At 39.7% G+C, this 24,897-nt stretch overlaps 1 protein-coding gene across 2 annotated transcripts in view; it reads right to left on the reverse strand.

Moving 5' to 3' along the window:
- Positions 1-24,897, reverse strand: part of slc49a4 (solute carrier family 49 member 4) — a 108,912-nt gene that overhangs the window by 20,083 nt on the left and 63,932 nt on the right. For both annotated transcript variants that reach the window (XR_010014160.1, XM_063005943.1), the window contains exons 7-8: positions 15,320-15,447; positions 12,696-12,878 (exon numbers count right to left, since the gene is read on the reverse strand). Coding sequence is in view for 1 of the 2 variants with exons in the window: in XM_063005943.1 (XP_062862013.1) it covers positions 12,696-12,878; positions 15,320-15,447 (311 nt within the window). In the remaining variant the exon portion in view is untranslated. The remainder of the gene's footprint in view (positions 1-12,695; positions 12,879-15,319; positions 15,448-24,897) is intronic.

The following is a 24,897-nucleotide window of genomic DNA, read 5'->3' on the forward strand; positions in this document are numbered from 1 at the left end:
CGCTAGGTTTACTGCTTTCAGATCCTTTCAGATGTGCTCCAGGAGGCTAACAGTAGGGCTGCCACTAATGACTATTTTTCTATCAAATAATCTATAGACTATTTTATCGATTAATTTTCCTTCAAAAAATGTAATTCAGAATCTCGTTTAAGCTTCTTTTATCTTAACAACAAACTGTATGGCACAATAATATGGCACAAAACTAAATGTAAACAGGGTTTATGTCCATATTATCAAATTCTCAAGTGCTCCATATTAAACAAAGTGCAACACGTGTTTATGGTGTTCCGTACACAAAGCAAAGTGCTTAAACTTATAACAGAAATAAAAGAGTTAGAGGTAGGGACGTCTCATCAAGTCCAACGTACAGTAACGACAGATTCTAACCGACACATTAACTCAAAACTTACTTCACATTCTAAGTGATGTAAACACAGTGGTTAGCATTAGGGCTCATTCATATAAGAAGCTTTTTGCGTTTTGATCGCTGCGGCAACCACAAAAAGTGCACGGCGCGTGTGAATGTGCCCTAACTGAACTCGCTAAGAAATACGATATTTTAGGATTTCCGTGATTAAGAAGCTTAATGAAACAATATAGAAGTAAAAATGCGCCCTAACTGAACTCACTAAGGAATACGGTATTCTAGGATCTTCGTGATTAAGAAGCTTAATGAAACAATACAGACGTAAAAATGCACTCTAACTGAACTCGCTAAGGAATACGGTATTCTAGGATCTCCGTGATTAAGAAGCTTAATGAAACAATACAGACGTAAAAATGCGCCCTAACTGAACTCGCTAAGGAATACGGTATTCTAGGATCTTCGTGATTAAGAAGCTTAATGAAACAATACAGACGTAAAAATGCGCCCTAACTGAACTCACTAAGGAATACGGTATTCTAGGATCTTCGTGATTAAGAAGCTTAATGAAACAATACAGACGTAAAAATGCACTCTAACTGAACTCGCTAAGGAATACGGTATTCTAGGATCTCCGTGATTAAGAAGCTTAATGAAACAATACAGACGTAAAAATGCACTCTAACTGAACTCGCTAAGGAATACGGTATTCTAGGATCTCCGTGATTAAGAAGCTTAATGAAACAATACAGACGTAAAAATGCACCCTAACTGAACTCGCTAAGGAATACGGTATTCTAGGATCTCCGTGATTAAGAAGCTTAATGAAACAATACAGACGTAAAAATGCGCCCTAACTGAACTCGCTAAGGAATACGGTATTCTAGGATCTTCGTGATTAAGAAGCTTAATGAAACAATACAGACGTAAAAATGCGCCCTAACTGAACTTGCTAAGGAATACGGTATTTTAGGATCTCCATGATTAAGAAGCTTAATGAAACAATACAGACGTAAAAATGTGCCCTAACTAAACTCGCTAAGGAATACGGTATTCCAAGATCTCCACGATTAAGAAGCTTAATGAAACAATATAGAAGTAAAAATGCGCCCTAACTGAACTCGCTAAGGAATACGTTATTCTAGGATCTTCGCGATTAAGAAGCTTAATGAAACAATCGAGAAGTAAAAATGTGCCCTAATTGAACTCGCTAAGGAATACGGTATTCTAGGATCTTCGCGATTAAGAAGCTTAATGAAACAATCGAGAAGTAAAAATGTGCCCTAACTGAACTTGCTAAGGAATACGGTATTCCAAGATCTCCTCGATTAAGAAGCTTAATGAAACAATATAGAAGTAAAAATGCACTCTAACTGAACTTGCTAAGGAATATGGTATTCTATAATACGGATCTCCGCGATTAAGTTTAATGAAACAATATAGACGTGCAACATCGCACTAGTGCTGCTGTGGTACCATCAAAGCTTTGCACAGTGTACAAACCACATTTTTGTTTTGAGCCAGTTTTAAGTTTCCCCAAACTTTTGATGATTTGGGTCTTAAAAAACTTTTAGCTTTTCTTTGAAAAAGACTCTGCTGCAGACGGCATTTTTTAAGATTGCGCTTTATGCCGGCAACCAGTGACTGGACCAAATACAACTTATGTCTTGCACGCAACAAGTGGAGCTGAGGGAAATCATATGAACGGTTACATGGATGGAAACGTTGTAGAAATTAAAAAGTATCATTTATAAACATAGTTTAAAAAACAATGCATCGACTTAAAATATTGACATCAACGCCGTCATCGACTAGGTCGACCAATCGCGGCAGCCCAAGCTAACAGTTTCTCTTAATGTGAGACAATTAGCATGGAGCTAAAATATACATTGACACATTTCATCAGTTCGTCAGTGCTGACAATGACATGGATGCTTTGTTACCAGTTACCTTTAAAATGTACTTTTTAACCTTTTTATTTTTGCAATTTCTACCTTTTGCTCCCAATTTTGCGTAGCCGATTAGCCTTTCGCTGCTGGCGACCCTGACTGCATCCAAGGAGGGTATATTTGCCCGACACAAGCTCCCTCCGACACGCGCAATCCACCGACCCCTTATTATCTGCCAATACTTCTGTGAGTGTGAGGCAAGTCTTGCACATAGAGGGTGTGTTCGAGAACCTAGTGAGCTGCCTTGCTGTCTTACTGCTTACATAGGCAGCTACCTAAGTACAGAGGATTCTAATAAGTCATTGACTTATAGAGCAGGTTATTTGAACGCACTACTTAGACAGCAATTCCATCAGTTTCAAACAGGTTCGCTAAGTTAACACAGTTAGCCTCATGCCATTCAAACCAATGGGATGGGGTGGCACAATGCGCTAGCATGTAAACTAACATCTCCCTTCGTGTACCGAAAACGGTTAATTTAGCTGACAAGCCAGAATTTGCAAATAAACAACACTTGTGCAAGTTTATACAAATTAAAAATCAATGATAATTTATTTACGATAATTTACTTTTTGTCTGGTCTTTTCCCACACAGCAGACTAGTGGCCAATATTGTCTGCAGCAGAGACTGCCAATTGTGCCAGCTAGAGGGCGCCCAGCCAACTGGTAGCAGACCAGCTCCCCTAATCTAGCCGTAGCCAATTACCCTGATTGCATTACGCTTCACCTATACAGATACAACCCTCCGCTGCTGACCGAGGAGCTTCGCAACTGACAAGCATCTTTTCACCTGCACGAGGCGAGTTCATATGCGGATCAGCCTTGTGCACGGAGAGCCACACCCTGATCAGCATTATTCCCTAACTTTGCGCAGGCGCCATCAATCAGCCAGCAGAGGTCATAATTGCACCAATTATGAGAAACCCTGGTCCGGCTTGTCCCACCCCTATGAACAACAGCCAATCGTTGTTCATGTAGTCACCCAGCCCAGTCAGAAGACAGAGCTAAGATTCTATACGATGTATTAGAGAGCCCAGCTCTGGTGTGCTAGCGTATTTTACCGCTACGCCACCTGAGCGGCCTGTAATTGTTTGTTTATTGGAATTTTAACGTCATGTTTTATACTTTTGGTTACATTCATGACAGGAACGGTAGTCACTCATTACACAAGGTTCATCAAGTTCACAAGGTTATATCAAACACAGTCATGGACAATTTTGTATCTCCAATTCATCTCACTTGCATGTCTTTGGACTGTGGGAGGAAACCGGAGCTCCCGGAGGAAACCCACGCAGACACAGGGAGAACATGCAAACTTCACACAGAAAGGACCCGGACCGCCCCACCTGGGGATGGAACCCAGGACCTTCTTGCTGTGAGGCGACAGTGCTACCCACAGAGCCACCGTGCCGCCCGAGCGACCTTTAAAGTTTTAATTTAATTTAGCAGAAACTTGCTGCAACGTGCTTTTGCTGCTATCCCTAAAAGTGGCCATCCTGCAAAGATCCCACCAAGAGAACAATGCTTAAGGAAGTAAAGAAGAGCCTACATAAATGACAAGAGACTTGCTGACAATTAATGACCTTTCAAAGTAATCTGGTTGTGTTCAAAACAATGCTGCTTTGTTAAAAAAAAAATCACATAGAACCTACCTACACAACACTTCTACAAAACAGTCTGTTAACAAAAAGGCAAACATCCATCACCAAAAGCTTAATAGAAGTCGGACAATAGAACAAGTCGATAACTGAAAGTGCAGTACAGGAACAAGAGAATGTTTTATAAAGAGGAACATCTGTTTGGAAATGGCTAAACCTCAGCCAAATAAAATGCTTTAGTATGTGCAGAAAAGAGCTGCTCATGCATGAAAACCCAGAGCGGTCTAATATTCTTCCAATCAGCAGCTACAAAAAAAACAATATTACTGCCAAAGAACATTCTAGTAGATATGAAATCTAATGCTTAACATTTGTCTGTGTTATTAGCTCTGGTAGAATGAGTACGTCTATTATTGTGACTTGGAGGATAATAAAACCCTATTTTATGATCAATTAATGCAGAAAATAATGTTTTTCCAAGGGGTTCATAAACTTTTCCATGCAACTGTAAATGCATAAACAGGAAAAGTCATTTTAAATACAATCCCAAATCAGAAAAAAGTTGGGAAATGCAAATAAAATAAAAATGCAGTGTTCCTCACATTTACTTTGACTTTAATTTGATTGCAGACAGTTTGAACCCAAGATATTTCATGTCATTTTTGTCTGTTCAACTTCATTTCATTTATTAATAAACATCCATTCCTGCATTTCAGGCCTGCAACACATTCCAAAAAAAAGTTGGGATGGGGGCATAATGAAGTGAAAAAACTAAATAATGATGTGATTCCAAACAGGTGATGTCAACAGGTGATCATAATCATGGTTTGATACAAAAGCAGCATCCAGGAAAGTCTTTGATGAGCAAAGATGATCAGAGGATCTCCAGTTTGTCAACAAATGTGTGAGAAAATAATTGCAATGTTTAAAAACAATGTACCTCAAAGAAAGATTGGAAGGGATTTGCATATTTCTCCCTCTACAGTGCATAATATCATTAAACGATTCAAGGAATCTGGAGGAATTTCAGTGCGTTAACGCCAAGGGCGCAAGCTTAAGCTGAACGCTTGTGATCTTCGATCCCTCAGGCGGCACTGCATCAAGAACCGCCACTCAACAATAGCTGATATAACCACATGGGTGAGGGATTACTTCAGCAAACCTTTGCCAAACACTACAATACAGACTTACATGCACAAATGCCACTTAAAACTTTACTGTGCAAAAATAAGCCTTATGTTAACCATGTCCAGAAGCGGCGTCAACTTCTCTGGGTTCGGAGGCATCTAGGATGGAGCATCACACAGTAGAAACATGTATTGTGGTCTGATGAATCAACATTTCAGGTCTTTTTTGGAAAGAATGGACGCCGTGTGCTCCGGACCAAAGACGAAAAGGACCATCCAGACTGTTATCAGCAACAAGTCCAAAAGCCAGGGTGTGTCATGGTATGGGTGTTGTGTCAGTGCTCCTGGCAAAGTGTGTGGAGAATATTAAAACAAAAAATGCGACAACGACGACCCCGTACTGTTGCACATCTTAAGACGTGTTTGCAGGAAGAATGAGACAAAATATAACCTGAAACACTAAATCACTTGGTCTCCTCGGTGCCAAAACGTCTTTTAAGTGTGGTGAAAAGGAATGGCAACATTACAAAGTGGTAAATGCTTTACTGTCCCAACTTTTTTGGAATGTGTTGCAGGCCTGAAATGCAGGAATGGACGTTTATTAATTAATAAGATGAAGTTGAGCAGACAAAACATGAAATATCTCAGGTTCATCCTGTCTGCACTCAAATAAAAGTCAAAGTAAATGTAAGAAACTCTGTGTTTTACTATTATTTGCATTTTCCATGCTGTCCCAACTTTTTTGATTTGGGGTTGTAGTATAATGTTTAACTGTGCTTTACCACAGCCAGCATAGTTTCTGGAGCCCACAGCATGAAGCAAACTAGACTTTTTAAGTAAAGTGAATGTGGTTAGTAAAATGTCATGTTTTCATCTGCAGATAATAATACATAAACAGTATAACAGAAAAACAGGACAACCTTGCTAACCTAATTCCATCCTGCATGCAGACACTCAGATTTGCAATCTTTTGCTTTGTATTCCATTCTAATAAAAAACAAAGCAATAGAATCAAGCAGTCTAGCTTTTCATTCTAATTTATTCTCCAGGGCTCAAATCCAATAGAGCAACAATGACAAGTGTCTTGAAATAGTCCTGTAGGTGATACAGTACGTCTCAGTAATAAAACTGGGTGACCAGACTTGTGTTTTAATTTTAGACAAAGACAGCTCACACATATTTTTCACATCTTACATACACTATATTGCCAAAAGTATTCACTCACCCATCCAAATCATTGAATTCAGGTGTTCCAATCACTTCCATCACCACAGGTGTATAAAACCAAGCATCTAGGCATGCAGACTGCTTCTACAAACATTTGTGAAAGAATGGGTGGCTCTCAGGAGCTCAGTGAATTCCAGCGTGGTACAGTGATAGGATGCCACCTGTGCAACAAGTCCAGTCATGAAATTTCCTCGCTACTAAATATTCTACAATCAACTGTCAGTTGTATTATAACAAAGTGGAAGCGATTGGGAACAACAGCAACTCAGCCACGAAGTGGTAGCCACGTAAAATGACAGAGCGGGTCAGCGGATGCCGAGGCGCATAGTGCGCAGAGGTCGGCAACTTTCTGCACAGTCAATCACTACAGACCTCCAAACTTCATGTGGCCTTCAGATGAGCTCAAGAACAGTGTGTAGAGAGCTTCATGGAATGGGTTTCCATGGCCCACCCTTTGCAGCTATAACAGCGTCAACTCTTCTGGGAAGGTTTTCCACAAGGTTTAGGAGTGTGTTTATGGGAATTTTTGACCATTCTTCCAGAAGCGCATTTGTAAGGTCAGACACTGATGTTGGACAAGAAGACCTGGCTCGCAGTCTCCGCTCTAATTCATCCCAAAGGTATTCTATCAGGTTGAGGTTAGAACTGAGGTCAAGGAACCATACACAAACTGTTCCCACAAAGTTGGGAGCATGAAATTGTCCAAAATCTCTTGGTATGCTGAAGCATTAAGAGTTCCTTTCACTGGAACTAAAGGGCCGAGCCCAAAAAACCACCCCACACCATAATCCCCCCTCCACCAAACTTTACACTTGGCACAATGCAGTCAGACAAGTTCCGTTCTCCTGGCAATCGCCAAACCCAGACTCGTCCATCGGATTGCCAGGCGGAGAAGCGTGATTCGTCACTCCAGAGAACATGTCTCCACTGCTCCAGAGTCCAGTGGCGGCGTGCTTTACACCACTGCATCCGACGCTTCGCATTGCGCTTGGTGATGTAAGGCTTGGATGCAGCTGCTCGGCCAACATCATATTAAACCTTATGGATTGAGAATGGGATGTCACTCAATTTCATATGTGTGTGAAGGCAGACGAGCAAATACTTTTGGCAATATAGTGTATTTAAAAAAATATAAAACCTTATAAATTAATGTTTAATGGCAAAGAGGTCCAACTGCAAAAACTGAAAGACATTCTTGTTAACCAGAATGTGCCAAAACATTTACAGCATGGATGAACTACTAGAATCAGCTAAAAGTTTAACACAACCAGCATTAAAATTGATATTTTTATTTTTGACCTGATTTTATGTTAACTGTAATTACTAAATATGTGAATACATTTTCACAGCAAGTAATCAGGCAGAAACAGTAGATTAGGTAACAAAAAATAAACAGAAAAATGAAGTGAGTCATCAGGGCAGATTTATCAATGCTCTGCAGCTGTGTTTGCACTTTATGAATCACACTGGAAACTGTCGTGTCAACTGTCTAATTATGAGTCCTTTAAAAATGTCAAATTGTCAGCAGTTCGCTGTTAGTGTTAATTATTTGGATGCTGTGGAGGTGCACGCCTTAAACATTGGGAAGAGATTATGCAAACCACTAATCTACACAAGGTATAGATAAAGACTAGTTCAGTTCCTCATAAAGACTAACTCACTAACACTGATCAGCCATAACATTAAAACCACCTCCTTGTTTCTACACTCACTGTCCATTTCATTTGCTCCACTTTGTAGTTCTACAATTACTGGCTGTAGTCCATCTGTTTCTCTGCATGCTTTGTTAGCCCCCTTTCATGCTGTTTTTCAATGGTCAGGACTCTCCCAGTCTCTATACCACTACAGAGCAGGTATTATTTGGGTGGTGGGTCATTCTCAGCCCTACAGTGACACTGACATGGTGGTGGTTTGTTAGTTTGTGTTGTGCTGTCACTGCTGGATTGAGAATAGTCCACCAACCAAAAATACATCCAGCCAACAGCGCCCCGTAGGCAGCGTCCTGTGACCACTGATGAAGGTCTAGAAGATGACCAACTCAAACAGCAGCAATAGATGAGCGATCGTCTCTGACTTTACATCTACAAGCTGGACCAACTAGATAGGAGTGTCTAATAGAGTGGACAGTGAGTGGACACGGTATTTAAAAACTCCAGCAGCGCTGCTGTGTCTGATCCACTAATGACAGCACAACACACACTAACACACCACCACCATGTCAGTGTCACTGCAGTGCTGAGAATGATCCACCACCTAAATAATACTCGGTCTGTGGCGGTCCTGGGGGGGGGGGGGGGGGGGGGGATCCTGCCTATTGAAGAATAGCTTGAAAGGGGGCTAACAAAGCATGCAGAGAAACAAATGGACTACAGTCAGTAATTGTAGCACTACAAAGTGCTTCTATATGGTAAGTGGAGCTGATAAAATGGACAGTGAGTGTAGAAACAAGGAGGTGGTTTTAATGTTATGGCTGATCAGTGTATATTTATCCATAAATGAACGGATATTAAAAGCAAACCCATCAATTCAGCAGTTTTTGTTGGAGGCATTAAATTTTAAATATGTTTCGATTTACAAAATACAATAAGGATGATCATTTAAAATGTTTTCTTTTTTTTTTTCTTTTTTTTACTATTATTAGTTAAAGATTCAAAAGAATTAACAAACCACAGATTCTCTTTGTTTTGTATATATAATTATTGTAAAGCATACAGTAGGGTTTGTATATAGTGATAATTAATAGAGGCATTGTTTTTAGGTACTGCAATCATATTTTAGTTTTTGTATCCTGATCGTGTGCTACCCTACCTGGAACTGCCAAACAGAATCAGATTTAAAAAGGCTGAGCTATGTTAATCCTACTCATCACACTTTAATCTTCTCAGGAAGACCATCAGGAAGAGGGAAGAGCTGCATGAGAAAATCCAGCACACCACTTCCACCAACTAATCCAGCAGGCTGTTAGTCACAGACACACAATCCAGCCAGTGGATCTAATGGCTGGCAGGTTTAACAGCACTGTTTGATGTAGTCCACTTGATGTGGTTATGGAACACGCTGTTTATGGAACATGGAATTTACCATTCATCATGATGGAACCTCAACAGGTATGAGGACAGAATGGAAATAGGTTCAAATCTGGCAGGATGTCAGTGGTAATGTACAGTATATGCATGAGCATCTGCCTACTGTCAACAGCTTTGGACTTCAGGCCACATGGCTTGTTACTAAGCAAAGCACTGGCTAACCAGTGCCAACAGCAAACTACAGCATCAAGCAGGGATTAAACATGGTTATGTTCTATGCTTTTGTCAATTGCATTTGTTCACTGCATTTGTTTTTTATTTTTATTATTGTTTATGCATTCCCCCTTTAAATTACTCAATTGTATTATGCTTCCTCTCTACTGATCTCGATCTCCACCCTGTTTGAGGAAAGCCGAGACTGACACACGCCACTCTCCGACACGTGTGCAGTAGCCGACTGCATCTTTTCACCTGCACGAGGCGAATTCATATACAGATCAGCTTTGTGTACGGAGAGCCACAACCTGATTAACGCATTTTCCCTTGTCCCTGTGCAGGTGCCATCAATCAGCCAGCGGAGGTCGTAATTGCATCAGTTATGAGGAATCCCTGCCCGGCTCCCAAACTGTATAAACAACAGCCAATCGTTGTTCATGTAGGCGCCCAGCCTGTCAGATAGCAGAGATGAGATTCGAAACGATGAATTCGAAATGTTGTTTTCTGTTTTCATAACAGGTTCTCAATCCACTGGTTACTCTTGTCAGAGTACCAAGAGGGCCGATCATGGATGTCATGACATTTTGGTGGCTCTAAAAAAGACTGATGTTTTAAAGTAACGTTTTCTTTTTTAGTAATTAGTTTAGTCTATCATTTTTTCCTTGTCCACTGACAAAATTGGCAAATTCCCAAAATGCTTCCTATTCCCTGTACATACACACCAATGGAGTATATTATATGCCCAGCAGACTGACATCCTTACCCCCATAAAACAATTTTCTTTTTAGCAGCACTGTTAACCAACAGTTACATTCCACGAAATTAAAACACTAAACCTGCATGCCTAAACTTTGCACATTAGCATTTAGATGAATTTGAACAAAGGGCAAATGAAAGAAAAATAGAACTTTGGCAATAATTTCTAAACCTATGGTGAAGTATGGAGGTGGATGCATTATAAATAAATAGAGTGATGTGTGAGGATATACCAGTGGAGAATCTAAGTTCAAAAACAAAATGTGGGGACTTCAAGTGGCGCTGCAGTCTAATCCGCTAGCCCAGGGGTCCCCAACCACCGGTCCGCGGACCAGTACCGGTCCATGGGTCCTTTATTACTGGACCTCAAAAAAAGAATAAATAAATAGAGATCGCTACATCAACAATGAAAAAACTGCTTTCATTTCCAGCACATGGTGTTTATCATCTCCGATCTGTGAAAGTATATCTTATATAAGATAGATAGATAGATTTATAAATAGATAGATTAGATAGATAGATAGATAGATAGATAGATAGATTTATAAATAGACAGATAGGCAGATAGATAGATAGATAGATAGATAGATAGATAGATAGATAGATAGATAGATAGATAGATAGATAGATAGATTTATAAATAAATAGATAGATTTATAAATAGATAGATAGATAGATAGATAGATAGATAGATAGATAGATAGATTTATAAATAAATAGATAGATAGATAGATAGATAGATAGATAGATAGATAGATAGATAGATAGATAGATAGATAGATAGATATCCCTATCAGATGGGTCCCTGAGCAAGGCCCTTAACCCTCAATTGCTCATTGTGTAAGTCGCTTTGGATAAAAGCGTCTGCTAAATGCTGAAAATGTAAATGTAAATAAATAGATAGATGATAGATAGATGATAGATAGATAAATAGATTTATAAATAGATAGATAGATAGATAGATAGATAGATAGATACTGTAGATAGATAGATAGATAGATAGATAGATAGATAGATAGATAGATAGATAGATAGATAGATAGATTTATAAAAAGATTTATAAATAGATAGATAGATAGATAGATTTATAGATAGATAGATAGATAGATAGATAGATAGATAGATAGATAGATAGATAGATAGATAGATTTATAAATAGATAGATAGATTTATAGATAGATAGATAGATAGATAGATAGATAGATAGATAGATAGATAGATAGACAGACAGACAGATAGACAGACAGATAGATAAATAGTTACAACAGCTGAAATTACATTAAAGCAAAAAGTTTTAAAGTACACAAATATTATTGTACAACACTATGTAATTGTTCCTTGTTACAGCGGAGTTGGATGAGTCTGTTGCTGAAAGTGCTCCGGTGTCTGACTAGCAGGTCATGGAGGGGGTGTGATGAGTTGTCAAGTATGGTTATGAGTTTGTTCAGTGACCTTCTCCAGCCACCAACTCAAAACTGTCAAGTGAGCAGCCCAACACTGAGCCAGCTTTCTTAAACAGTTTGTTGAGTTTCTTTACATCTTTACAAGTAAAATGTCTCTGTGGTGTTGGGCTGGCGTATCAGACTTGAGCACCTCATATGCATAAATGTTTGTTAATATGAGGACAAAGTCAAGAGATATAAAGTACATACACTACAGAGTAGGTATTATTTGGGTGGTGGATCATTCTCAGCACTGCGGTGACACTGCCCCATGGGCAGCGTCCTAAGACCACTGACGAAGGTCTAGAAGATGACCAACTCAAACAGCAGCAACAGATGAGTGGTCGTCTCTGACTTTACATCTACAAGGTGGAACAACTAGGTAGGAGTGTCTAATAAAGTGGACAGTGAGTGGACATGGTATTTAAAAACTCCACTCATACCAGCACAACACACACTAACACACCACCACCATGTCATTGTCACTGCATTGCTGAGAATCATCCACCACCTAAATAATACCTGCTCTGTAGTGGTCCTGACCATTGAAGAACAGGGTGAAAGTATGCAGAGAAACAGATAGACTACAGGCAGTAATTGTAGAACTACAAAGTGCTCCTATATGGTAATTGGAGCTGATAAAATGAGCAGTGAGTGTAGAAACCAGGAGGTGGTTTTAATGTTATCGCTGATCGGTGTATATGCACTGAAGGTATAGTAAAGAACACAATTAAGTGGCTTAATACCTGTTTTAATAAAAAATAAAAGAAACTTCTTAATAGGTGACATACCTTGAAAATCACTAGAAGTATTTTACATTGAAATGATTGCACGCTTTAATAATATTGTCAGTTCTGCAAAGCTTTCAAGTAGTCATATAACAAAATAAGCGAATAACCTGTGAGCTGATTAGAAAAACCAATTTGTAGCGCTGCAAGGCATGCTATGAGCACTAATCCCTGATGTTAATCCTACCCCGAGTAAACTTACCTGTGGAATAGAAGGTGAGAAAAGTGAGCAGCAGGCCTGTGAACAGATTGCTGAGGAAGGTGACCACACCACAGGTGATTCCCTCCGGCACAGGGTAAACAGTCTCAATGAAAAGCTCAAAGAAGATTGGAATGCTGCTGTTGATGAAGATTCCCACCAGGATGCACGAGGTAAAGAGTGTGGCTGAGGGTACAAAAGAATTATAGTCATTAAACTTTATAGTCAGTTTTTAAGCTCAGTATGAGAAACAAATCACACTAGGGACATTAGTGTACTCTGCCTGGAATATCACAAGAGAGTAATTTACAATAACAGTAATAACAAAATAGCAAAACAAATATCATTTCATGTTGGTTACTGAACATAAAAGAGTCGTTTATTAAATTGGACCTACACAGTAAGTGATATGATTTTCTAAGCTTCTAGGTTCTAAGTAAAATAAGAAAAATGTTTGGTTTGAATTTGCAGTTCATTTTGAAAAAAGTTTATGCTTAAACTCAAAGATGGGGTGGTGGTGGTTGGTGCTGGGTTCAGGCTATGTGCTGGTCGAACAGCCGACCCATTGGGAGGTGCACCTGTCAGTGCGCTCTAAGTGCCGGTCCCAAGTCTGAATAAAAACTGGAGAATTGCAACAGGAAGCGAAATCAAGTATTCAGACCAGAATGAAAAATGGTAAGACTCTTGTGTCCATGCCTTGTTTACTATTCTACAAACCGCAATTCAGAAAAAGTTGGGACAGCATCTAAAATGCAAATAATAAAAAACACAGAGCTTCTTACATTTACTTTGACTTTTATTTGAGTGCAGACAGGATGAACCTGAGATATTTCATGTTTTGTCTGGTCAACTTTATTTCATTTATTAATAAACATCCATTCCTGCATTTCAGACCTGCAACACATTCCAAAAAAAGTTAGGACAGTAAAGCATTTACCCTTTTGTAATGTTGCCATTCCTTTTCACCACACTTAAAAGACGTTTTGGCACCGAGGAGACCAAGTGATTTAGTGTTTCAGGTTTTATTTTGTCTCATTCTTCCTGCAAACACGTCTTAAGATGTGCAACAGTACGGGGTCGTCGTTCTCCACACATTCTCTATTGGAGACAGGTCAGGACTGCAGGCAGACCAGTCCAGTACCCGTACCCTCTTCTTCTGCAGCCATGCCTTTGTAATGTGTGCAGCATGTGGTTTTGCATCGTCTTGTTGAAAAATGCATGGACGTCCCCCTAGAAAAGATGACGTCTTGAAGGCAGCATATGTTGCTCTAAGATCTTATTGTACTTTTCTGCATTAATGCTGCCATCACAGAAGTGTAAATGACCTTTGCCAAGGGCACTGACACAGCCCCATACCATGACAGACCCTGGCTTTTGGACTTGTTGCTGATAACAGTCTGGATGGTCCTTTTCGTCTTTGGACCGGAGCACATGGCGTCCATTTTTTTTTTTTTTTCCAAAATGCTGATTCATCTGACCATAATACACGTTTCCACTGTGTGATGGTCCATCCTAGATGCCTCCTAGCCCAGAGAAGTCGACGCCGCTTCTGGACATGGTTAACATAAGGCTTCTTTTTTGCACAGTAAAGTTTTAAGTGACATTTGTGGAACTCTGTATTGTAGTGCTTGACAAAGGTTTGCCAAAGTAATCCCTCACCCATGTGGTTATATCAGCTATTGTTGAGTGGCGGTTCTTGATGCAGTGCCGTCTGAGGGATCGAAGATCACAGGTGTTCAGCTTAAGCATGCGTCCTTGTTCTTTATGCACTGTAATTCCTCCAAATTCCTTGAATGGTTTAATGATATTATGCACTGTAGAGGGAGAAAAATGCAAATCCCTTCCAATCTTTAATTGAGGTACATTGTTTTTAAACATTTCAATCATTTTCTCACACATTTGTTGACAAACTGGAGATCCTCTGATCATGTTTGCTCATCAAAGACTTTCCTGGATGCTGCTTTTGTACCAAACCATGATTATGATCACCTGTTGACATCACCTGTTTGGAATCACATCATTATTTAGTTTTTTCACCTCATTACTAGCACTAAATTGCCCCCGTCCCAACTTTTTTGAAATTGTTGTGTTGCAGGCCTGAAATGCAGGAATGAATGTTTATTAATAAATGAAATGAAGTTGAGCAGATAAAACATGAAATATTTTGGGTTCAAACTGTCTGCAATCAAATAAAAGTCAAAGTAAATGTAAGGAACACTGAATTTTTATTTTATTTGCATTTCCATACTGTCTCAACTTTTTCTGATTTGGGGTTGTATTACTTGTAATATAAAGCCTGAAAATTTCTAGTCACTTAAGTGGCACTTCGTGTTTGCATGATCTCGTCTACCAGGTTAAAAACACAGATACGTTGGAAGTGAGTATCTCATTGAAAAAGCCGATGCGAGCAGGTGCCGAACAGGAGATGATGATGAATGACAATGTTTCAGCTGGCTGATCTGTGGGGCATATGCTCATTTCAGGACAGCTTCTGTGGAGCCAAAGTCTCTGCTACACTTCACTGAACTGGACCTAATGAGCTCCTTTGGATCTAGAATTCTCAGCTCTGCCACTGCAGTCTGCATTCGCTGATGTTTACTTCATGCATACATCCAAAAATAAATTACCTTTGGTGGAGAGCAAGTGAGTAAGTCTGGTCAGACACATGAGGGTGAACCAAGTGGCAGCCAGAGAGGCTCCAGCCATCATTAGCACTGCAATGAGCTTGAGCATCCCACGGACAGAGTCAGCAAACCTGCAGGAGGAATACAGACAGAAAATCAGCAATGCTGCCTAATAGGGAAAAAAAGTAAAAACATCTGCAGAATTTAAATGTCAGATTTATACTCTCATGCATGAGTATAATACAAGTCCTAATCAGCATAGGCAAATTTCCCACCAAATATACAAATCTATAATCAACATACATATCTACATAATCAATTACTACTTAGAACATGTAGATATGTTTAAGACATAATTGCCAGTAAAACCACCTCCTTGTTTCTACACTCACTGTCCATTTTATCAGCTCCACTTACCATATAGAAGCACTTTGTAGTTCTACAATTACTGACTGTAGTCCATATACTTCTCTGCATGCTTTGTTAGCCCCATTTCATGCTGTTCTTCAATGGTCAAGAACTGGTACTGTTTTTATTTGGGTCGTGGATCATTCTCAGCACTGCAGTGACAATGACATGGTGGTGGTGTGTTAGTGCGTGTTGTGCTGGTATAAATGGATCAGACACAGCAGCACTGCTGGAGTTTTTAAATACCACTCACTGTCCACTCTATCAGACACTCTAAACTACTTGGTCCCAGTGTTCATTTCGTTGACTAATGATTTTCGTCATAGTTTTCGTCAACGAACCTTTTTTTCATGACAAAAACGAGACGATAACTAAATAAAAACGACATAAAAGGATAAAAACTATGACGAAATGAATTGACACTTTCGTCAACGAATAAAAACGAGACGAAAATGTTTGGCAGGGACGACATCCAATCAGAACTGATTTAGTTTTGTGGAAGGTAGGGACAAGATAGAGATTCAATCATAACTACTTTAGTGTATGTGGAGAGGCGGGACAAGCCGGGTAGCCATCCAATCAGTACTAATCTCTTTTGCAGTACCGCGGTAAGACCACACTTGCACAAATTTGATCTAAACCCGGGAAGACCAGACTAGCCTATGAACCGTCTTTACTCATGGAACTAGGTTAACTCCACAATGTCAACAGGGAGAAAGAGGAGAGTCGATATATGGACACATTTCTCATTTGACGTCGTGAAAAACAAGACGATGTGTAAACCATGTGGGGCGACGATCTCGGGTAAAAACACAACAAATCTGGAACGAAATCTGGCACTGCTGGCAGTATAATGGCAACATAATGGCACTGCAGCTTTAACGGTACCCAGTTTTATAAAGAATGTAATATGCAATTTGTTATAAACAATGCATATATTTTTCAGGCAGAGCAGGCCTACTGGTCATTAATATTTTGTTATTGTTATGCTCAATAAGCAGGGTCATGTAAATAAAGATGTTGTTTGAAATAAGTTAAATCTGGTTTTGTGTGTATTGCACATTCAAACATTAATAATATTCCATAACTGATTAAAAATGTTTCATTTTGTGTAAGTGTATATAATGACTTAACAATAACAATAATTCAAGGGAACTGATGACAAAGCATTTACATTTTACACCCTTTATATTTTAGTCGACTGAATCGACTGTAGATTTAGTCGACTATATTCCTATAATAATTAGTCGACTAAAACTAGACTAAAACTAAAACAATTAAGATGACTAAATTATGACTAAAACTAAATGACATTTTAGTCAAAAGACTAAGACTAAAACTAAATCAAAATTTGCTGTCAAAATTAACACTGCTTGGTCCACCTTACAGATGTAAAGTCAGAGACGATTGCTCATCTATTGCTGCTGTTTGAGTTGGTCATCTTCTAGACCAGGGGTGTCAAACTCATTTTCACAGAGGGCCACATCAGCATTATTGTGGCCCTCAAAGGGCCGATTGTAACGTATCCTGCTGTGATTGCAGTCTGTTGTTTTTCTTGGAGGCTAAATTCTGCATTTATATCGTCCTCCTTTACCACAGACACGGCCTCATAACACAAGAGACGCACCGTTTTCTCTTCCTGAAGCACAAACTTGTTTTCATTTTCATTAAATTTCCTCCTTCTACTTAATTTTCTTACTTATCTTCTTGTACATTTTGGGATTATGTGAAAATATTTCTTAACATCATCTACTGGCGGGATGTGTCACTTTGCAGGTCACAAAATCAGCATGCATTTTGAGAGATGCAGTTAATGTAGGATTTTACAGTGTATTTTAAGACAATTGTTCTGCCCTCGCTAAGAGTTTATCCCCCTTTCTCAGCTAGACAGACAGAAAGCTCCCTTCAGAATACAGTCAGTTTTATTTGCTTCCCAGCTGTGTGATACACTGTGTGCACCAGAATGAAGTAAAAATACAAACAATAAAAACAATAAAGAACTTAATACAGTAAAAGCACACAGCTTTAGTCAAGTGTTACATCTGGTAAATTATGAGATTTAACCAAACGTAAAATGGCGCTAACGATTTTGTTTAAAGATGCTAATTGCTATAGTAACAGTAACAATTGTATTTAATTACGGTAAATTTGTAACTAAAACGCTGTGATATACTCACTAAACATTTACAAACAACTGAGAATATAAACGCCACTACTTACAGACGATGCTTTGGTATTATATTGAAAGATAATTATTTATATTTATTATTATTGTTTACATTACTACCCGCGTACTTTTGCCGTAAAAGTCGCATGGCTTCTCAGCGAAGGTCAAAGTTAGTTGCCATGACTACGATGCCAATGGTTGCCGCTTAAAGGCGCAGGTGTCCCATTAAATTATAAGTGCGTCTCTGTAACGACTCGAACCATCACAACAATCGTCGTTTAAGCTCTCGCGGGCCACATAAAATGACGTGGCGGGCCGGATCTGGCCCGCGGGCCGTGAGTTTGACACCCCTGTTCTAGACCATCAGTGGTCAAGGACGCTGCCCAGGGGGCGCTGCTGGCTATTTTCAGTCCAGCAGTGATACTGAGGTGTTTAAAAACTCCATCAGCGCTGCTGTGTCTGATCCACTCATACCAGCACAACACACACTAACACACCACCACCATGTCAGTGTCACTGCAGTGCTGAGAATGATCCATGCCCTGCGAAGGACTGGCTCCCCGTCCAGGGTTACTGTGTGCCTTGCGCCCATTGAAAAGCTGGGATAGGCTCCAGAACGCTGCCCCCAATTGGATACGCAGTTAAGAAAGAAAGTGAGTGAGTGAGTGCTTCTGTAGGCTATCCTCCTTCTGGAATGGTCCTACACTCACATATTGGACTAGATAGGGTGTTGTTTTATTTATGTTAAGCATTTGCCCAATCTAGCCTTTTCCTTCCAATCTAGTTGTTTTCAATATTTAATTGCAAGTAATTAGCAGCATGCACCACCCCAGTGCTGACAGAGAAGAGCTGCTTCTTTTCACCTGTCAGCGCTGGTTTTGTGTACAAAGAGTCATGCTAGGCCCTCCGTGGGGTCATATTGCTGGGGTTTGGAGAAACCGTGGCAACCTTCCCACCCTCAGTCATGACCAACTGTCCACACTGGATGTAAGGCTAAGTTGATAGCACCACTAAGACTGAAACAGTGCCACCCAAGTGGCCCATATATTGTGTTTTATTTTGTGGACAAACAAGGAATTTGTGCAAAAAACTTAAAGACCTGTGTGTATAAATAAAATAGCAGAAGGATGCTTAAATGCTGGCAGAGGAAACATTCATCGTTGAATTAATTGCAGGAATATCAAGCACTGTATCCGAGAAAGACTTGGTAGGCAAGTGCAAACCAATTAGGCACTGAGCCACACATTTCCTCAGCTCAGAGTGTGGTAATTTCTCCTCATCCAGCTTAACAGAAATAGAAGTTTTAGGTTTATTTCGCCATTGATTAAACCTCCTCAGGTAGGTAATGGGTCACTGCTTGATGGATAGTGCTGGGCCTTTCTCTCTAATAACAGCACAGTTCCTCCTTAAACAGGTGGCCGGGTGACAATTAAAAGTTGTGGCGCTGTTCATCGAGCATCTTAATGCTTTGTGGCTGCTAATTGTCCTACAGAGCCTCTCGTGAGTCATTCGTCCGGGTAAACTCTGACATGTCTGTGGACATGAATGTGTCTTTGAGGACAACAGAAGCTGTTAAATTTAACTCTGTGAGTGAATTGATAAAAATTCATGACCATTGCAGGGAAGCACAATGTCAATGCAGCAGTTTCTCTATAGCCAGAAGATGACCCCTGGGTTGGGTTATGCTGGGCACCAGCGGCCTGTAGGATCTAATAAGCTACATTCATTCATGCATTTAAATTATAATGTACGGTCGAAATACTAAGACCTTTTACACTAACTCATAGGAGCCCATTAATGGTGCAATGCCTTACAAACACACAGTAACGGCACCACAAAGGGAAAGGCTACCAGGAAGAATTACAAAGGCATCTGTTGCTTCTCATTGACGCTATCCTTGCACTCCCAACAGAGCCTCTGGCTAGTCCTCACAGTCAGTGTATTTACACACACACACACAAACATATTCTCAACAGAGGAGGACAGCCAGTCAGCAGGACATCTGGCTTCTAATTAGTCTTTCTAAGTTGCTGTCCAAGCTGCCGTTCACAGTTTATTTAAATAACAAGCTGATTAAGGGCATTACACAGTATATTTTGCTCTCTAGTCCCTAACAATGTGTGCTTTACATTATAACAATAGCAGAATACACAGGCTGTCCTCACACTGGCGAGCCAGCTCTACAACCCCCCCCCCCCTCATACAATAACTCAAGATCCCCCCCACTCTTTTTCCTAGCACTGGACTTGTAATTACCATACTGTTGTACAATAGTAAATGCACCTCATAGCTATTTTTTTTTTATAATTTACTTATTTTTATTTTATTCTACTCTATTTTTATATACTCTACTTACTGTACTTACACTGTACTGGAGCTGCTGTAACACTCGAATTTCCCCCACGGGGATCAATAAAGGAATCTTATCTTATTTTATCTTATTGTTTGTTGCTAATTGCACTGCTGCACCAATCCTAATCCCAGACAACTGACAATTGGTTGACAGAAAGAGTAATATTTTAATTTTCCTAATAACACAACATTATCAAAACAGTGACTCTGACCAGAACTTAATCATAACTGCCCAGATTGAACATAACAAAACACATTTTACTCATTATTTTAGTCAAAGCTCATCCTTCCGCATGCTGACACAGTTCAGTCTATACCCACTGGTGCCTATCCATCAGGCATTTCATTAACATTTTCAGCTGCTGTTCATTTCAAATGTGATCGTAATGAATTATGGGGGCAAGGCTATATTAACTTGGAAGCCTTGGAGAAACCAAACGACCAGAGGAAAAAAGGCAGGCTTTACAAAATGGTGACATTGACAAAGTATCACCTTTTGAGGTTGGAGATACACAGCGAGAAGAGCAATTTATCTCTATATAACACTGGCACACTAATTCTGATGATGTGCTTCATGCTAATATTTTAAAATAGAAGAGAGTGGGGTTGGCTGTCACAGGGTTTGGTTATCAAAACACTGTTTAGAAAGGTTGAATGATGATAAATGCTCGCTGAACTCAAAGCATGACATTTTATCTGCTTACTTTGCTCCTAGGGTAAGAGAAATTTGAAATGGGAAAGATGTCACACTTATATAGGTGTCACAATAATAAATGTTGATGTAATTTACACTGATCAGCCATTACATTAAAACCACTTCCTGGTTTCTACACTCACTGTCTATTTCATCAGCTCCACTTACCATATAGGAGCACTTTGTAGTTCTACAATTACTGACTGTAGTCTATCTGTTTCTGTACATGCAGCACCCCCACAGGATCACCACAGAGTAGGTATTATTTAGGTGGTTGATCATTCTCAGCACTGCCGTGACAATGACATGGTGGTGGTGTGTTAGTGTGTGTTGTGCTGGTTTGAGTGGATCAGACACAGCAGCGCTGCTGGAGTTTTTAAATACCGTGTCCACTCACTGTCCACTCTTAGACACTCCTACCTAGTTGGTTCACCTTGTAGATGTAAAGTCAGAGACGATCACTCATCTATTGCTGCTGTTTGAGTTGGTCATCATCTAGACCTTCAGCAGTGGTCACAGGACGCTGCCTACGGGGCGCTGTTGGCTGGATATGTTTTTGGTTGGTGGACTATTCTCAGTCCAGCAGGGACAGTGAGGTGTTTAAAAACCCCAGCAGCGCTGCTGTATCTTATCCACTCATACCAGCACAACACACACTAACAAACTACCACCATGTCAGTGTCACTGCAATGCTGAGAATGATCCACCACCCAAATAATACCTGCTCTGGGAGAGTCCTGACCAGTAAACAACAGCATGAAAGGGGGCTAACAAAGCATGCAGAGGAACAGATGGACTACAGTCAGTAATTGTAGAACTACAAAGTGCTTTTATATGGTAAGTGGAGCTGATAAAATGGACAGTAAGTGTAAAAAGGTGGTTTTAATGTTATGGCTGCAATAAGAACGCTCATGATTAACAACCATCTGTAATTCTAAATGTGACTGTATTTTTATGAATATAAAAATATATTTTAATGCTTGCAAAGGGTCAGTAAGAAATAGAAAAGAAAAGCTTATAAAACATTCAAATTATAACATTCCATAATAAGCAGATGATTGGTAAGAGGAGTGCTAAATTTTACGAGAAAACCGTCAATCAGTTAAAAACGTATGGTGCATCATGAAAAGAAGAATGATGAGGAGACAACCGTGACTACGGACTGCTGAGCAGCTGAAGTCTTGTGACAAGCAAGAATAGTCAAACATTTCACTTGCAAAACTGCATCAATTAGTATAATCAGTTCCCAAATGATTAAAAAGTGTAATTAATAGGAAACATGATTTAACACAGTGGTAAACATGCCTCGTGTTAATTAATTAGGATTTTAACATCATGTTTTACACTTTGGTTACATTCATGACAGAAACGGTAGTTACTCGTTACACAAGATTCATCAGTATTCAAAATTAATGTCAAACACAGCCATGGACAATTTTGTATCTCCAATTCACCTGAAGACTGTGGGTGGAAACCAGAGCTCCAGGAGGAAACCCATGCAGACACGGGGGGAACATGCAAACTCCACACAGACAGGACCTGGACCGCTCCACCTGGGGATCGAACCCAGGACCTTCTTGCTGTGAGCCACCGTGCCACACTGCTTCGTGTGTTTATATTTACAAAATACAGTTAAGCTGGTCAGTGAAAACACTTTCTTTCATATCTTTTGTACTTTTGTCAGTTAAATAAAGGTTCAAGAGAATGAACAAATCCCAGATTCTTGTTTTTCTTGCTGTTTACAAAATGTCCCAAATCTTTTGGAAATAGGGTTTGTATCCTGCATCAAAATGCATATTTACTCCTCTGCATTAGAATGTCTTAAATTGTCATATATACATATACAGATGCACAGTACAACAAAATTCTTTCTTCGCATATCCCAGCTTGTTTGGAAGCTGGGGTCAGAGAGCAGGGTCAGTCATTGTATGGAGCCCCTGGAGCGGAGGGGGTTAAGGGACTTGCCCAAGGGCCCAACAGTGGCTGCATAGGCAGAGCTGGGATTTAAACTCTCAACCTTTCAGTTGATAGCACAAAGCTCTACTCACTGTATCTAATGGTGTCTTCACAGATGTGAAAGTTACCCATGCCTTTGGCGCTAATACAAACCCATACCATACGGGTGCTGGTTTATAAACTTTATGATGGTAATAATTAGGGCTAGCTCGATACCACTTTTTATGTCTGATACCGATACTGCAAATTGAGTATCTGCTGATACAGATACCAATCCGATACCGATTTCTCCTCTCAAACAACTAAGCAGTAGTAATACATGTCTCAATGCACCATGCTTACACTAGCTATCTTAATAACCATGCTCAGACTGTGTAACAAATATACTAAAGGAATAAATACAGAACCTACAACATCACACTTATGCAAAACTGCTGTTTTTATTTTAACTTTTACACACAGAACATTTAGCAGCATTTTTGGTTTCACTTACGCTACGGCAAATCATCCAAAGTGTCTACAATTAGAAGATTTTCCGTTAAAGTTCTGTCAAGTTTTTAGATTATTAAAAACCAAAGCGCTTATTATTAAACCCTGCTAGACTTTGAAGCGGTCATCTGTGGCTAAATGGGAAATGGTGTAGTTTGGATTAATCGTTGAGGATGTGAGATATGTATCTAAGATAGGTTAGGTGAGCAATTTATCATTTATAAAGCGGTTTTAATTGTGTTTAAACTGTGTTTAGATGTGGCAGTAGTTTTTTTTTATTCTAAAAGTTGAAGTAGATCAGTGTGTTTTAATTTCTGAATGGCTGTTGCAGATGAGTTGTAGATCAGTGGCACATATTAATGATGTCATCTAGGCGCAAGACGCTGGCAATGAACGTCACTGTTAGTACGTATCTTCGTGTGTAATTTGCTTTACACACAAACAATGGCCTTATTTACATTACGTGTTATTTACATTAAGCAACAGTATCGGATCGGATTACACATTTTTTTCCTTCCGATATATCGGACCGATACAGAGCCAGCCCTAGTAATAATCAATATTGTCCATTTGCTTGCAAAAGCTGGCTGTGTTTCTAAATTCTGTTCATATAACTTTGCACACGGAGAATGAACTTGCATTCATAGATGCAACAATGAACTGTGTTTACAAGTATTTCCAAGCCCATGTAGTTATTCATTACAGAAGCATGGCTTTTTATGCAGTGTCCGCTAAGGAAACGAAGATCACAGGAATTCAAAATTGGTTTTTAAGCTGACTATGTATTTCTCAAAATCTTTTCAATAAAAGACTGCCGATAGAGAAATCTCTGAATTGCTTTCAATCGTTCGATGAGAAACATTGTTCTTGGATTTATGACTATTTGCTCACACATTTTTCTGCAAACTAGCAAACCTTGACCCATCCTTGCTTGTAAACGTATTTATTTATTTTATATATTTATTAGGATTTTAACGTCATGTTTTGCACACTTTGGTTACATTCATAACGGAGACGGTAGTTACTCGTTACACAAGACTTAGTATCTCCAATTCACCTCACTTGCATGTCTTTGGACTGTGGGAGGAAACCAGAGCTCCCGGAGGAAACCCACGCAGACACCTGGAGAACATGCAAACTCCACACAGAAAGGACCCGGACAGCCCCACCTGGGGATCGAACCCAGGACATTCTTGCTGTGAGCCTCACCCACAATTTCTGACTGTAGTCCATCTGTTTCTCTGACTACTTTTTTAGCCTGCTTTCACCCTGTTCTTCAATGGTCAAGACCCCACAGGACCACTAGAGAGCAGGTATTATTTGGGTGGTGGATCATTCTCAGCACTGCAGTGACACTGACATGGTGGTGGTGTGTTAGTGTGTGTTGTACTGGTATTGGTGGATAAGACACAGCAGCGCTGCTGGAGTTTTTAAACACCTCACTGTCACTGCTGGACTGAAAATAGTCCACCAACCAAAAACATATCCAGCCAACAGTGCCCCGTGGGCAGCGTC

The sequence above is a fragment of the Trichomycterus rosablanca genome, chromosome 12 (genome assembly GCF_030014385.1).
Source record: "Trichomycterus rosablanca isolate fTriRos1 chromosome 12, fTriRos1.hap1, whole genome shotgun sequence".
Taxonomy (NCBI): domain Eukaryota; kingdom Metazoa; phylum Chordata; class Actinopteri; order Siluriformes; family Trichomycteridae; genus Trichomycterus; species Trichomycterus rosablanca.